This window comes from Sarcophilus harrisii, chromosome 3, assembly GCF_902635505.1.
Source record: "Sarcophilus harrisii chromosome 3, mSarHar1.11, whole genome shotgun sequence".
Taxonomy (NCBI): Eukaryota; Metazoa; Chordata; class Mammalia; order Dasyuromorphia; family Dasyuridae; genus Sarcophilus; species Sarcophilus harrisii.
In genome coordinates this window covers 365,536,375-365,553,294 of record NC_045428.1, presented here as the reverse complement: position 1 = coordinate 365,553,294, position 16,920 = coordinate 365,536,375, and the positions used below count along the sequence as shown (strand labels likewise).

The following is a 16,920-nucleotide window of genomic DNA, read 5'->3' as shown; positions in this document are numbered from 1 at the left end:
TTGCCCTGAAAAGAGAGCTGCTATAAATATTTTTATACATATAGGTCCTTTTCCTTTAAAAGAAAATCTAGTAGTGGTATTGTTAGGTCAAAGGGTATGCATGAATTTATAACCCTTTGGGTATAGATTATGGCTTTTGATCTTTTATCAATTACAGCATGGCTCTTATATTTATGAATTTGACTCAATTCCCTCTTTATTTGAAAAATAAGGCCTTAAAATTACAGACCACTTTTCACACAAATTAAGTCTGATCTAACCAATTGGAAAAATATTAAATGCTCTTGGATAGGGCGAGCAAATATAATAAAGATGACAATATTACCTAAACTAATCTATTTATTTAGTGCTATACCAATCAGACTCCCAAAAAACTATTTTAATGACCTAGAAAAAATAACAACAAAATTCATATGGAAAAACAAAAGGTCAAGAATTTCAAGGGAATTAATGAAAAAAAAAAAATCAAATGAAGGTGGCTTAGCTGTACCAGATCTAAAACTATATTATAGAGCAGCAGTTACCAAAACCATTTGGTATTGGCTAAGGAATAGATTAGTTGATCAGTGGAATAGGTTAGGTTCAAGGGATAAAACAGTCAACAACTATAGCAACCTAGTCTTTGACAAACCCAAAGACCCCAGCTTTTGGGATAAGAACTTACTGTTTGATAAAAATTGCTGGGAAAATTGGAAACTAATATGGCAGAAACTAGGCATTGATCCACACTTAACACCGTACACCAAGATAAGGTCAAAATGGGTTCATGACCTAGGCATAAAGAATGAAATTATTAATAAATTAGAGGAACACAGGATAGTTTACCTCTCAGACCTGTGGAAGGGGAAGGACTTTATGACCAAAGAAGAACTAGAGATCATTACTGATCACAAAATAGAAAATTTCGATTATACCAAACTGAAAAGTTTTTGTACAAACAAAACTAATGCAGACAAGATTAGAAGGGAAGCAATAAACTGGGAAAATATTTTTACAGTCAAAGGTTCTGATAAAGGCCTCATTTCCAAAATATATAGAGAATTAACTCTAATTTATAAAAAATCAAGCCATTCTCCAATTGAAAAATGGTCAAAGGATATGAACAGACAATTCTCAGATGAAGAAATTGAAACTATTTCTAGTCATATGAAAAGGTGCTCCAAGTCATTATTAATCAGAGAAATGCAAATTAAGACAACTCTAAGATACCACTACACACCTATCAGATTGGCTAAAATGACATCATAAGAAAGTTGCAAGAAGGTTTTCAAGCCTATCTATCTGCTCTGTTCCTTCTGCTCCCTTATACTTGGGCTCTCTAGTTTCTGTAGAAATCTTTGGAGTGCTGGGAGTGAGATACTCATACCTTGGCAACGATGAATACAATCGTGCCAGCCGGGAAGGAAAAGGTGGAAGCAGAGGTAAGGTTTCTAACTCTGGTTCTGCCACAGCTTCTTCTTCTCCACACAGAGATCCTCAGTCTGACACTGTGTACTCAGCATGAGGGGACAGCGGGTGGGGCCTTTAAGAGCTGCTCTGACTATCCCAAAGAGCGTAAAATCTGTGTCTTCTAAGACAGCAAGAGTTGTGTCCTCATAAGAAGCCATTTGGTACCCTATGGTGTCAATTTTTTCAGGGTCAAGTCCCACATGTTCCAACCCTAGGGACACTATCAGAAGGAGTTTTACAAACTTTCTGCATTGTTTAAGATATACTGTGATGTGTTTCTATTTAGCCAATTTATATACCTGTTTACTGTACACATCAACAGTCAAGGGTGTCACTAAAGGGAAACTGAAATCAGATCCCATCCTGGAAGGTTTATAGCACTTCCTTGGACTCAACCTCCCTACATAGCTTAGGCTAAGTGGCTACTCTGTCTCTGGGTGCCCAAAACCTGGATTCCCCTAACTTCTGTCCCTGTTTGGACACCAGTTGTTGGGGTCCTCAGCTAGTGCAGACTTGCTAACACCAGCTGGGTCTGAGCATTTACCCAATTATTGTTGCCTCTAAGATCTTTGGACATCTCTGGAGCAGACTGATGCTCCTTATGCAGTTAGAGAAGCTTTATTGCTTGCTTACATCATCTTGTCTCTCCTCCTGTTTCCTCTGTCTCCTGCTTCCCTGTTCTTATACCCCTCTCATCTCCCCTGTCAACGTGCCCCAACAACAAGTATATGTGTGTGGCTTGTGTATCCAGGAACCTCACTTCTGAGATGGTGGGAGCAATCTCCATTTGCTGCGTGCTTGATGCCTGTCCTGTAGTGTCTACAGGGTGTGCCCCGGACCTTTAGCCAGTGAGGCAGAACTCACACCGAAGCCTCAACATCCATTCCTGACAGTGAGCTGACTGAGATTCAACCAGTCAAAGACCACAAGAGTCAGCTAGCACAAGACTTATCTTTGCACAGACTTGTTGCCTATGTAAATGGGGCATTGTGTGCAAGGTACATGATGAAGGGTCTCAAGATTAATGCAGACTCTTGTTATTCTGTTCCCTAGCACTCTTGTTGCTAAGTACTCTAGCACTGGTTTTTACCTGAACTTATATAATACAGGAATTAGAAAAAAAGGAAGTTGAGTGGAAGTCCCTAGAATTGAAAAGAAATAAGGCTATTGTTAATTGATTAGGAGAACAAGGTTTAAAATAGAACAGGATTGGGATACCTACATATGACCACATCATATGAGATAGAGATACTTTGACTAGGGAACCAAACTGGAGAATGGATAAAGAGTAGAGTTTGCTTGGTAGAACTTTCATCTGCCATCATATTTAATTCTGGGTCATCCATAGGTCAGATGTCAGCATAAGATCTGTTGGGGACTGGACCATTCTGTCTGAAATCAAAATCAAGGTATCTTTATTTCTTGGGCCCTCAAATTGTAGCTTTCAGTGAAATGAATTTCACCTGTTTTCCTAAATATTTTGAATATAGGGGATATAAGAAGCATTTGCCTCTCTTGATTATTACTAGAAGACATAGGATGAGTGTTGTATATATGTGCATTTGGAAAAAGTAAAGAGGTGAACTTGGTTATTAACATGATACCTTATTATGATCATAAAGATGACTGACCCAACTTGAACAATGCACTACTACTTAGAGTTTCTTAGTTATTCCTTTTAAAATGTTAATTTCTTGAAGGAAAAGAATTTTTGGTCTATAATAGGAGGTCATTTCTCTTTTTCTGTTTGAGTTGATCAATAAATGAGAATCTTAATGGCAAACAAGACACAAGATAAATATTTTGGATCTTTTCTCTGAATTTTGAGTAGAGGTATAATAAGCATGAATTTGTGAAAAATGTATCAGAATTACCTTATGTTTTTAATTTATGAAATAATTCCATAACAGAGCATTAGGATTGTACATGAAATTGCAAAATCTCCTAATAACAACTGTAATTTCTTTTAAATATATAATAAAGTTCTCAAGCAGAATTTCTTTCTTTTTCTTTTTTTTCTTCCCTCCCACTAGACACTACACTGCCAATAGATGCAGAGACATACATACACACACATATATAAAAATCTATCCATATACATATATATCCATATATATTTATTTGATGCAGATAACATCTTTATTCATATGTTGTTTTTGGTTACTTTATAATTAATTATAGTCAAAATTGTTAGTTCATTCAAAGAAACTCAAAATGCTGCTGTTACTCTATACAATATTTTCATGTTATCCTCATTTTGCTCTGTTATTTGATGCAAGGCTTTCCATGTCTGCACCAAGAAACTGTCCAGTCTTTTCTGATTTTTCTCAGTGCATCCTTCACATCCTTATTCCTCAGACTATAGATCCAGGGGTTTAGCATGGGGATGACTGTGGTGTAGATCACTGAGGACACTTTCTGTTGAATAATGTGGCTGCTTGATGCAGGCTGACAGTACATAAAAATGATGGAGCCATACAGGACAGCCACAGATGCCAGGTGGGACGCACAAGTACTGAAGGCCTTGGACCTGCCTTTAGCAGAATGGATGCTTAGGATATTGGAAAGGATGAAAATATAAGAAATCAATATAGATAGAGTAGTTACCAATGAGTTAATCACAACCAGAAGCATCACCAAAAGCTCATTAAGGTGGGTGCTAGAACAGGAGAGTTTCAAAAGGGGTGGAATGTCACAAAAATAATGATTAATTACATTGTTTCCACAGAAAGATAGTCTGGTTAGAGCACTTGTGTGAGTCACGGCTCCAAAGACCCCCATAGTATACACTCCTACCACTAATAGGAAGCAGGTTCTCTGGGACATGGTGATGGTATAGATAAGGGGGCTACAGATGGCAACATAACGATCATAGGCCATGGCTGACAACATGAATAGATCAGCAATGCCGAAAGTACAGAAGAAAAAGAACTGGGTCAAGCACCCTGGATAGGTGATGACATTCTTTTCTGATACAAAGCTCACCAACATTTTAGGAGTAATGACAGAAGAGTAGCAAAGATCAATGAAGGACAAGTTACTAAGAAAATAATACATAGGGGTATGAAGATGAGAACTAGTTTTGATAAGTAGGAGTAAGCCCACATTTCCCATCATCGAAATAATATATATTTGTAGGAAGAGTAAGAAGAGGGGGATCTGGAATTCTGGCTGGTTTGTTAATCCCATAAGAATAAATTCTATCACTGTGGAATGATTTCCTGTATCCATAATCCTTTTATAGTTGAAGTGGAAATCTGAGGAGATGGGAGAAAAAAGAATCTCATTAGAGATAACTACTTGTAAATGTCTAGTGACATAAGATCTAATGAATGATATATCTTCTTAAAGTAAAAACCAGCACACAAATTTCCACATGTATTGATAAACTATTAATATACTATTGAATCATAGCATCTAAATCTAAGATTTGAAAATAATTTAAAATATCTTTTGATATAATAAATATCAGCATATTAAATTTTATTTAAAATAAAACTACATTTCATGAAATAAAGAAAGCATTACCTTTAGTAAAGTAATCTTACAAGATGACAATAGAACAATCAATTGTTATAATATAGAGTAAATTTTTCCCCAAAAGTCAGAATGATGAAAATAGTATCATAAGGAAAAACAAAACCTGAAATTTCCTCAAATGAAAATATTTAGAAAGAATGAAATAATTGTGATGTATCTAAAGGAGACATGAAAGAGAGAAAACAATGATTATTGAATTTCCTGAAAACTATAAAAAAGAAGAGAATCTAATTTCTACATTTCAGAAAATATTAAGTAATGCTTGTTCCCATTCCATGGAGGATAATCTAGAATTCAATTCTTTAAGGCACAAGATTATTGAGTTTCCAGAAAATAATACCTTAAAATGGCAATATAGCAATTAAGATTCATGATATCATGAATATGATGAAATCATAGACTCATAGGAAGAAATAAATTGATGCAAAGTGAAATCAGTCAGGACAAGTAGGAGAATAAAATGCAATACTGATTACAACAATGTCTGGAAGAGTTATTTGTGAATTTATATATGTGAAATAATTGAAATTGTTGAATGTGAAAATATAATGCTCAAATTTGCCTCAAAGATGAAATCTTGAGAAATTCTTACTCATCTTTGCATATGCTGTAACTAAGAATGTGAAACCAAGGTGGGTTTTTATTTTAATTTTTGAATTGTCTATTTGAAATTTCTTTCCCCCTTTCTTTCTCTCATTTTTATGACAAATGATGGTTTTTTGAAAGAGATAGGAAAAAGAGACATTCCGGGAAATTTGGGTTATATGAAGATGAATATTATCCACAAAATATATAAAGGCAATATACTCCAAAAAAGCCAATGGCATGTTATAACATTTTTCCAGAAGGTATGCAATCACAGAAAAAGTGAAAATGAAATATTTTTAAAAATCCACTCCATACCCACCATTCCTGAGAGTGGTACAGAAGTTTTAAGTCAGCAAATAAGTAATTAATATGTAAATTATTTTACAACACTTCCTGGATCCATTATGAAATTGGATAACTTGTCAGTCACAGAGTTAACATGAATCACAGACAGATATGAACCCAGGTATTTTTCACTCTATGCTTGGCCCTCTATGTGACTCTGCACCTTGTCTTGAAGTTCTCATTGTTCCCATAAGAATAAAAGTTGAAATGATGATTTTTATTGACGATTACAAAAACCCAGTACTAGTTTTTCTTTTTGATTCTCTCACCCCTGTAATAAATTCTTCAAAAGATATCAAGAATAAACTTTCTAAGTTTACACCTGGCCAAGTTTATTACTCTTCTTAAAAATCATTAGTGACTTAGTATACATTAAGTAAATTTTAGATACCAAGATTGATAAAGTTCATTCACAATTTGTAGGCACTGCCTTTCCAAGCCAATTTCATGTTCTTTGCTATGCATTCTAAAATTCATTAATTTTTTTTGACAAGAATTTATTGATTGAGGAGCTCCTATTTGCTGAGCACAGGCAACATTATTGAATTTTATATAAAACACAGGATCTTAGTCAACCAATAAATTATTATCAAGCACCAAGTGCCAGGCACTACGTGTGCTAGTAGATGGAGATGCAAATGACAAAGAATAAAACAGTACTTGAAAGGAACTATATTTAAACCTCCTAAGTTTCCATTCTAGTAGGGATGAAAGTCCCTGAGAAAAACTGATGTCTTTGAAAGACCTTAGGTGGAAGACCTGGATTTTAATCTATTTAACTATTGTGACATCCAACAAATAATTAGACTTTCAGGGTATCACAGTTCTCATATGTAAAAAGTAGGGTTGGACATAATGAGCTTAGAGTTCCTTTCTGCTTCTAAATTTATGATACAACAATCCAATGGGAAAAATTTATATGTTTCTAAGACTATTCTTTAACTCTGATAATTTCTGATAGACAAGATTTCTAACACATTAGCATGAATATCGCAGACCTTTTCGACTTTCTCATCCAGAAAGCAACCAATAAAGGAAATTTCTCTTAAAGATTTAGGCAAATCAAAGTCTAATCAGACAGTAAAAGAACTTCTGAGTTTGGTCTAATATGTGTGTTCCTCCTGGTCATTATGTTTGCACAGGCAAATATGGGAAAATGTTGTTTCTCCCTTTTGTCAGAGAAGTGATGTTGAAATGGATGATTTACCAAGTTTTGGGTGATCTACATAATGTACCCCAAGACCTTCATTTTAATATAACATATACCGATGTGTTAACTAGAGTTCATTGGTATCCCTTGGAAACACATTCTTTGAAGATCGTATAAACTGAGTTCACCACCATGACAGATATTTGTTCTTAGATGGCCAAATAACCATCCTTTTCTTAATAAACATGCTGAACTTAATAAAAATATTAAATTGTCCAGAAAGTGTCTTTCAGAATTTTTTGATAATCATACCGTCTCTTTTGAAGTTAGACCTTTTGAAGTTTTAAAGTTAGAAGTTTGTGAAGGGCAAAAATTTCAGCTAAATCGAGGGAAACATCACAAATAATATTTTCACCTTTTTTGTTGTTTGCTTGCTTTTTTTCTTATTTTTTGATCTGATTTTTCTTATGAAGCATGATAAATGTGGAAATATGTTTAGAAGAATTTCACATGTTTAACTTTTATTAGATTACTTGCTGTCTACGGGAGAGTGGTGGGAAGGGAGGGGGAGAAAATTTGGAACACAAGATTTTGCAAGGGTGAATGCTGAAAACTATCTTTGCACATATTTTGAAAATAAAATGCTATTATTAGAAATAAAATTAAATAAGAAACCAAAAAAGTAAAACATGCAAGGTAGCATTTTAAAATCTTTTAATGTTACATTAAAAAATAAAATATCAATTTTTTTATTGGCTAATTTCATTGATTATTTCTACTCTTCTAAACAAATTCTCTTTTGATAACTTTTGAATATCTTTATTCTTCTGAATATTGTTAGCCTAGTTTTGAGAATGATATTGGGAAGATGCAATTTTTGTTCAAAGATTAGCAAGGAGGCTGGTTACTGGATGAAAGAGCACATGATAGGATATAAGTATATGAATATTTGAGTTGGGGAAGGTTAAAAAAGATTTTGAATACCAAATGGAGAATGTTATATATTGATTCTGGAAGTGGATAGTGATGCGGGAAAGATTCCTTTCTTTGTGATTCCCAACCCCCCTAGTTAATGTAATTACCCTTTAACTCACAAATCCTGGTTTCTTTGTATTCCAATAGAAGATCCATGCCTGTTCCAGCCCCTAGCCAATCTGAGCCAACTCAGGGCTCCACCCCAGAGCCCCTCTAGCTAAATCTCCCATTTTAAAAGGGACACACTGGGCCTCCCTCTTTGCAGAAGTCCCAAACATAGCAGTCTTACTTACACCTGGCATGTCAGGACTTTCTGTCCCCTGGAGCTCTGTGTCCGGTGTCCTTCTTATCTCTACCTTTGCCTATTTCCTTAACTATACTTTAACCTTGCATCCAAACCCAATAATTAACCTATTTTATAGACCTAGCTTTTCAGACCAATAAATGCTTTTATTGGGGACTTGCACCACTACTAGACCTCATTTACCATCATATCCTTGCGCCAAATCCAATGGGGTTGCAGGGAAGCTCCGTTTGACTTCCTGTATCCCAAACCTGCCACTAGACCTCAACCAAACCCTAATTTCATTTAGGTACTCCATATCTAGACCTCATCAGTAGGGAACCACAAGAGTTCTTTGACTGGGAGAGCAAAATAGCCATCTGATAATAGGGTTTTAGATGAAAAGGGATAGAGATATTTGTGACAGACAAACCAATTAGTAGACTTGCTGTAGTTCTGATTTGAGTTAATTAAATTAATTAAGACAACAGCATGTTGACAGTGTCAGACAGAGAAGAGGAGATATGTGATAAATGCAACAAAGGTAAAAGCTAAAGACATTGGCAAAATTCTGTCTGTAGGGATAAAAAAGTGTGAGGAGTCATAGCTTTTATTAATCTATGTGATGAACAGGGGTGTCTAGGAAGATACTGATGCTCTTGATGGAATACGCTTCTAGAGAAAATGTGGCAGTAGCCCTGAAGTCACTGAGTCTTGGCAATGCTTAGTTCCACAAACAGTCTGGCTGTCAGATACAAGCTGTTGGTCAGTTATAACAAAGTTTCTGTGATAATAATGAGTTGTATACCAAACCACTCTTCTTCTCCATGTCTAAGACCACTCCTCAGTTCTACCTCTAAGCCATAAAATTAGCCTATCAGTGACATGAAGCACCTGATCTCTCCGTCTTTTTCCTAAAAATTTATCTTCTTATTCCAGGTTCTTAGCTAAATCTTTTGGGAATTGGCATTATAATCACAATAAACTTCGCCCCTTGACTTGGAGATGTGTGCAAATCTTTAAATCATTTTTAAGGACCTTGAAACACCCGTCTGTGACCCCTCCCCAACCTTTTGGGGTCTCCTTTCTGAACCTTAACACTCTTAACCAGGAATTTTTTTCAGAAAAAAAAAATGGTTTGAACAAAAGATAATGAGTTAAGTGCTGGTCACATTGAGTTAAAGATAAGTATTGACTATTCAGATGAAGAGGTCTAATAGAGAGGAGAGAGTGATTGTCAGCAGAAAATTAACACTAGATAAATTAATCTAAGAATGATCACCAAAGAAATGATAATTGAATTCAGGGAAATGATGAGATTATAAAGTAAAATATTAGGGAAGAATGAAAAGAAAGCAAATTATTAATTTTTTAAAAAAAGATTTTTATGGGAAACATTTTAGGCAAGAGTTTAGTATATGAATTGAGGAAAAAGTTCCAATATTATTTAATACTTGGGTGAATTTTATCTTTTAAGAACTACCAAAGTAGACTATGAAGTCTATGTTTTTTCCTGAGAGAATTGCAATGCAGATTTTACACACAGAGTGGAGGAACTCTGATATAATAATGCCAAAATAAAGCAAAATGCTTAATGATATGTAGATTCTGGTTTTCTAGGGTGTCAAATGTTAGTTATTATCTTCCTTAACTACATTTATAAACTGCATCAGAGGAAGACTTTGGGAGGATCTAATGTTGAGGGAACACTATCAATCCAAAAAAGCTGAGGGGGTGGGGGGGAGGGTAGGGAAGAGAGGGGTGATGTCTGGCTTAAGGTTATCTCAGACATAGGGTTGATGTCTCCCTGATCTTTGAGTGGGTGGGCCTGGGTTGGAAAAACCCTGAATCTCAATCCCTCCTGGTTTTTGGGAGCATCCCCACTTTCCTACCTGGTTCTCATGTGAAACTCCCATCTCCAATTGATCTGGGAATCACTTTGGTTGGGTAACAATCACCATTTTATTGATTTGGAAATTAGCACCTCAATTGCTCTTTAGCCCCAAGCCATAGAAGGCTAACTAAAATCAAAACTCTTTATCCCAATCTTTACTAACTTCCTAATCAGGAACTAGCCCACTGAGACTACTCAGTGAAAATAAACCCATTTTTGCCAAACCTCTCTTGGTATCTGAGAATGTGAATTCTTTTGCAAAACCTGCAACACTGGCCTAGGGACGCCCATCGATGTTAAGTATCTCATCTCTCAACAGGGTGACAGCTGCATTGCAACACTCACTTCTTTATATGTACTGTCTTCCACTAACAGAATGTAAACCCCTAGAAGGCAAGAACTCTTTTAACTTTGTGTTTGCATTATCAATATTTTGTATCCCCCCCAAGCATTGTACTTGGCTCATTCAAAGTACTGAATTTACTATTTTTATTCATACTTTTGAACCCCTGAAATTCACTGTTTGTCATAGATTGAAACAATAAAAAACATAAGATTTCACTTCTGCCATGAAAAAGCCCAAAGACTTTTCTGAGTCAAATGTATGTCAAGAACAAAGCATAGGCTGGGGAAATTACCATTAGAAAGTCAAGTGATAGTGGGAGTGGAGTGAACCACACTGATTTGTGACTCAATTCTGGAGTTAACTTTCTATTCAATGATGCGTGTGATCCAACTTCTGTCTTATAAGAAAACTTTATTGAATTGTGAATTGTGGGAACCATGAAAGGACTTTGCTGCATTGTTTAAACCTAGCCTTGCATGACTGGGCAGCTGGACCACCTTTTCCCATTGCATCATGATTTTAATTAAAGAACCAAATTAAGCTAACCAGAAACCCAGTCAGATACAAAAATTGGTGCAGGAAGTTTTCTCATAATTGTACATCTCAACAGCTCATATGTCTTATATGAAAACTGACATGAGTGAACTCTGTAAAATTTGTGTAAAATAATCACTGAAAAAGAGCCCAGTGAACTCTGTAAAAAATTGTGTAAAATAACAAAAATCATGTCCCTTTTGATCTGCAAAAACACAGGCTCCAAAGTGTCTCACATCCTCTTCCAGTGAGATAAGCAGTACCATTCAAGGGCAAATCAAACTCCTATTGATCTTTTAGGAAATCACATCCTCAGAAAAAAACTTCACATACAATTGAGAAATCCTGGTCTGATTATCAAACCTCCCCCAGACTTTACCCATAAAATAGGTCTTTTGCTAACCATTCTTTGCAGATTTTCTTCACTGAGAAAATAGACCTGCTAAAGGAGAGCTTCTTAGTGCAAAATAAAACCTCCTATTTTTGTCACAGATTTTGGGTTTGCAAATTCTTTCTTCTGAACCTTAGTCTCCAAGCAGAAGGAATCACACTCATTCACCCACCTCATCAAAAACTGGTTCCATACAGATCAGTCTATTAGTATTTCCTGATCTTTTGGTCACTTAGAAATGATTAAGGGAAATGGTAAATCCCTTTTTATGATTTCCGGGAATTGTATCTATTCACTCTCCCCCTCCCAAGTGGAAAGTCACTCCTCTTTCCTTCAATTGGAAATCAGATTACCAAATTGAATATACTGATTTATTGTTTTCTTTTAATTAATTGGTGCTATTTAATTAATTTTTTTTAAATGTATACATGAAAATCAGCATTAGTCTGCCTTTTAGGTCCAGGGCTAAAGCTCAGGAGACTTTATCCAGTTTGTTGAGCAGTTGGCATTTTTGCTTAATAAATTGATAAATTTGGAAACATACATGTTTCTTTCTGCAGCAAAGAAGTGATGGGCACAGAGAAGTATGTCTATTTGTGATCCTACCATAGGATTTACTTAGCCTGGGGAAAGGGCAATCAAATATACAGGTGTTCTGCAAGATTTGATTATCTGATCCATCTTTATTTTTGCCATGTAGTGGTCTTAAACCTTTACAGTAACTGGTGTGCCTTGACAAAAAAATAAATACCAACTTACCATGGAGAGCTGGAATTTTATCATTAAAAATTGGACTTTTATAAAAGCTATCATTATAATTTATCCTTCATTAAGCTGATGTCATTAAAAAACCCAATGATGTGGGTGATGTAGACACTAGATGATGGCAGGCACCCAAAGCTGGATGAACATTGCATATGAATGTGAACAATTCATAATGGGCATTCTCTTTGACAAAAAGTAGATTTATTTAGGGGAAGAAGTTACAGACAAGATGAAGGGATACAATATGACACCAGGCATGATAAATATGAAATAGAGTATAAAAGAATAGAAAGACAAGTTCCTCAGTGAAATACACAATTAACTAATAGTAAAGGACATGAAGTTGTGATGCGGGAAAGATTCCAATCTTTGATTCCCAACCCCCCTAGCTAATGTAAACTACCCTTTGACTCACAAATCCTGGTCCCTTTGAATTCCAATAGAAGATCCAGACTTGTCCCAGCCCCACCCGGATCTGAGCCAACTTTGGGGCTACACCCCAAAGCCCCTCGAGCTAAGTCTCCGACTTAAAAGGACCACACTGGGAACCCCTCTTTGCAGAGATTCCAAACATGGTCGCCATGTGAGGACCCTCTGTCCACTGGACCCTCTGTCCAGTGCCCTCCTTATCTCTACCTTCACCTATCTCCTACTTCTAAACTCAGTAATAAACCTCTTTTATTAATCTAGCTCTCTGGGCCAATAAATGCTTTTATTGGGAATCTGTGCCGCTACTAGACCTCATATACCGCCGTATCCTTGCGCCGAATCCAAGGGGGTTGCAGGGGAACTCTATTTGACTCCCTGTACCCCAAACCTGCCACTAGACCTTAAATAAACCCTAATTTCATTTAGGTACCCCAAATGTAGACCTCAACATGTGGTCTACACCTCAACATTCGGTTCCTAACCTCAACAGTTGGGACATGTCCTTAACTGACTGGCTAAATCCTAAAAGGAACTTAGCACCATAAAAGAGTTAGTTGTAAAGAGAAGTGAAGCTGAGAAACATAGTGGAGTTAGAAGAGATAATCTGTGGCATGGGGGAGGGATGAGGAAAAAGATACCAAGAGGCTGAGCCCCATGTGTGGACCTCAGGAGTTTGACATAACTTGGATTTCAGAATGGAAGATCTTACAGAGAATAGGACCATGGAACTAAACTGATCTCTATTAGTGCCTTCTCATGCCTACATCAGGGATTAATTTTTTTTTTTTTATCAATTTCTCTGCTAATCATACCTAACATTGAAGACTTAATGCTAAATGCATAGTTTTCACTATGTTCCTTCCTTAGATGAAAAGACAAGGGGAAGAAATAAGAAGGTGGGGTCACTCTTTCTCTCCATCACCTAAACATAAGGAAGGGTACAGAAGTGAGTTAGCTTCCAGTGTTATCTCTAAGTTAAAACAAATCATAAGTGTGTTTCTCAGACATCACTATTAACTCTTCAATTCACAATGACTTTATCATTCAAGCATATGAAATTTGGTTACTTGCCTTATTCCTGCCAGTATTCAAAGAGTCAGTAGACTGATGATGATTTTCCTCAATCTCTTATAAGATTAATTTATCAAGGTTACTACCCCACCAACTTGATTTTCATAAAATGCTTCTGGGGTGAGTTTGTTGAAGATTACTCCTAAAGTAAAAGATATATAAACAAAACAAAATAAAGATAATGTTTTCAATATCAGGCAGAAGCATGAGAAACAGACACCTTTACTCTGAGATGCTTAATGTAAATGAAGGAGATTTATTTGTCCAAAGAACATCTCAAGGAAAATTTCTCCAAGAAAATGAATAAGTATAGCTGGTCTCTCAGCATTTCTTCACTCCAGAGATTGGTCTCCCTGGGAAAGAAGCAATTTCAAGGTATGTTTTTATCTCTAATTAAGTTCATTCCCATGGGCATTTCTTGAAGTCCTGTTGGTATTGGGAACAGGAATCATGGTTAAGTTTGGTGTTGAAGGTAGGCACTGGAATCAGAAAAAAACAAACAAGTAATCCTCTTAGACAGTTGTATAAAATCTTCTCACAGTTCAGTGTTTTTTCACTTTAGGAACTCAGGGTTCCTATTATTATTATTATACTCTTACAGAGTAAGTTTCCTATTCCTTAAACAGTTTTCATTCTTTCCTTCCCAATGAAGATCAGCTGTTTGCATTTTCCCCTCTTCCCTACTATTGTGATAAATATATTTTTAATTAAACTAATTCAATTAAATATAATCCATCAATCATGTACCAAGGCAAGAAGTATATAAAGAGAGAGGCAATAAGCATTTTCCAGCACTCCTTATGTGTCAAATCCTTACAACAATTCTGGGCTGTAGGCATTATTATTATTATTCCCATTTTACAGTTGAAGAAACTGTAGTAGGCAGAAATAAAATTATTAAAGACATAAATCACAGAGCTAGTGTCTACATCCAATATTGAAATCAGGTCTTTCTGATTTCAGACTGAACACTCTATGTACTGCTCCAGCAGCTGCATAATAACACAAGCATAATAAATTTTTATCTTCAAGGAATTTACTTTTTTTTTTAAGGAAAAAGTTCATGGTTATAAGTAAATATAAAATAATCTAAGGAAGAGGGGGAAGAATACAGTGATATGAAACACTTCATGATTTTGTGTGTCACTCAATTGTGCTTAATTCAACAAGCATTTCTTAAGAATGTATGTGAAGTTCATTATTAAATACTAGGGGAGCTAATCAATTTCCTCTTTGACTCCAATTGATTTATTCTAATGATTCTCATTAAATGAGAAGAATAGTGAGAATTCTTTAGTTGGTTTACTTTTTTGTCTTTTTAAAAACAAAGTCACACAAGACTTCCAGAGTTGGAGCCAAGATGATGGAGTAAAGTCAGAAAACTTCTCAAGCTCCCTCAGTTTTCCTCAAAAAATATACAAAACTAAACTTCTGAACAGGGTCTCATAGTATGAAATCACAGCTCAAAATAGGCTGGAAAAATTTCAAGAAAGATCATTGAGATGAAAAGAGTGGTAAGCCCAATTCAAAATTCTGAGAAAGCTGGTGAGAGGGTCTTAATCACAGCAAATCAGCAACTGAGATGCTTAGTCTTGGCTCAGTAGAAGAGCAGATCATTGTGGCAGCTTCCAGTCCCAGCTCAGAAGACAAATTCTGAGAAAGCAGGCTGTTTCCTGAAAACAGAAGGCAAAACTACTCAATGCAAATACTGGGACCCTGTGCTGAAAGCCATGGGTCAGACCTGCACAGTAAACTTGGAACAATGCTATTTTTACCTAAAGAGCATAATGGCTCAACCATAAAAGTAAAAAAGAGGAAATGCCAAAAGAAAAGGAAAGAAAATAAGCAAGAATTAGAAAAGAACTGTAATTACAGAAAATTACTTTGGTGCCAAAGAAGACTAAATCACCAACTCAGATGATGACAAAATGTCCACAGAGGAAATCTCAATGATATAAATTAGTCTCAAGACGAAAGAGGCTTCTCAGAAATACTATAAAAGATTTTAAAAGCAAATAAGAGAAGTAGGAGAAAAAAATGAAAATAGAAATGACAGGTATGCAAGAGAGAGTCAATAGCTTGGGGAAAAAAGGGGGAAAAAATGACTAAAGAAAAAAACTCCTTAAAAAATACAATTGTTCAAAGTCTGATCTAACCAATTGGAAAAATATTAAATGCTCTTGGATAGGGCGAGCAAATATAATAAAGATGACAATATTACCTAAACTAATCTATTTATTTAGCGCTATACCAATCAGAGTCCCAAAAACTATTTTAATGATCTAGAAAAAATAACAACAAAGTTCATATGGAAAAACAAAAGGTCAAGAATTTCAAGGGAATTAATGAAAAAAAAAATCCAATGAAGGTGGCTTAGCTGTACCAGAATTAAAATTATATTATAGAGCAGCAGTTACCAAAACTATTTGGTATTGGCTGAGGAATAGATTAGTTGATCAGTGGAATAGATTAGGTTCAAGGGATAAAACAGTCAACAAATATAGCAACCTAGTCTTTGACAAACCCAAAGATCCCAGCTTTTGGGATAAGAACTTACTGTTTGATAAAAATTGCTGGGAAAATTGGAAACTAATATGGCAGAAACTAGGCATTGATCCATACTTAACGCCGTACACCAAGATAAGGTCAAAATGGGTTCATGACCTAGGCATAAAGAATGAAATTATTAATAAATTAGAGGAACATAGGATAGTTTACCTCTCAGACCTGTGGAAGGGGAAGGTCTTTATGACCAAAGCAGAACTAGAGATCATTACTGATCACAAAATAGAAAATTTCGATTATACCAAACTGAAAAGTTTTTGTACAAACAAAACTAATGCAGACAAGATTAGAAGGGAAGCAATAAACTGGGAAAATATTTTTACAGTCAAAGGTTCTGATAAAGGCCTCATTTCCAAAATATATAGAGAATTAACTCTAATTTATAAAAAATCAAGCCATTCTCCAATTGAAAAATGGTCAAAGGATATGAACAGACAATTCTCAGATGAAGAAATTGAAACTATTTCTAGTCATATGAAAAGATGCTCCAAGTCATTATTAATCAGAGAAATGCAAATTAAGACAACTCTAAGATACCACTACACACCTGTCAGATTGGCTAAGATGACAGGAAAAAATAATGATGATTGTTGGA

General features: G+C 35.5%; 1 protein-coding gene across 1 annotated transcript; it reads right to left on the bottom strand.

Moving 5' to 3' along the window:
• Nucleotides 1-3,714: 3,714 nt before the first annotated feature.
• Nucleotides 3,715-6,345, bottom strand: LOC100924382. The gene is made up of 2 exons (XM_003764092.2): nt 6,329-6,345; nt 3,715-4,717 (listed from the first exon to the last, which is right to left on the bottom strand). Exon 2 carries the CDS (start codon nt 4,678-4,680, stop codon nt 3,715-3,717), a length of 966 nt encoding a protein of 321 aa, XP_003764140.1. The 5' UTR covers nt 4,681-4,717; nt 6,329-6,345.
• Between the last annotated feature and the right edge of the window lie 10,575 nt (nt 6,346-16,920).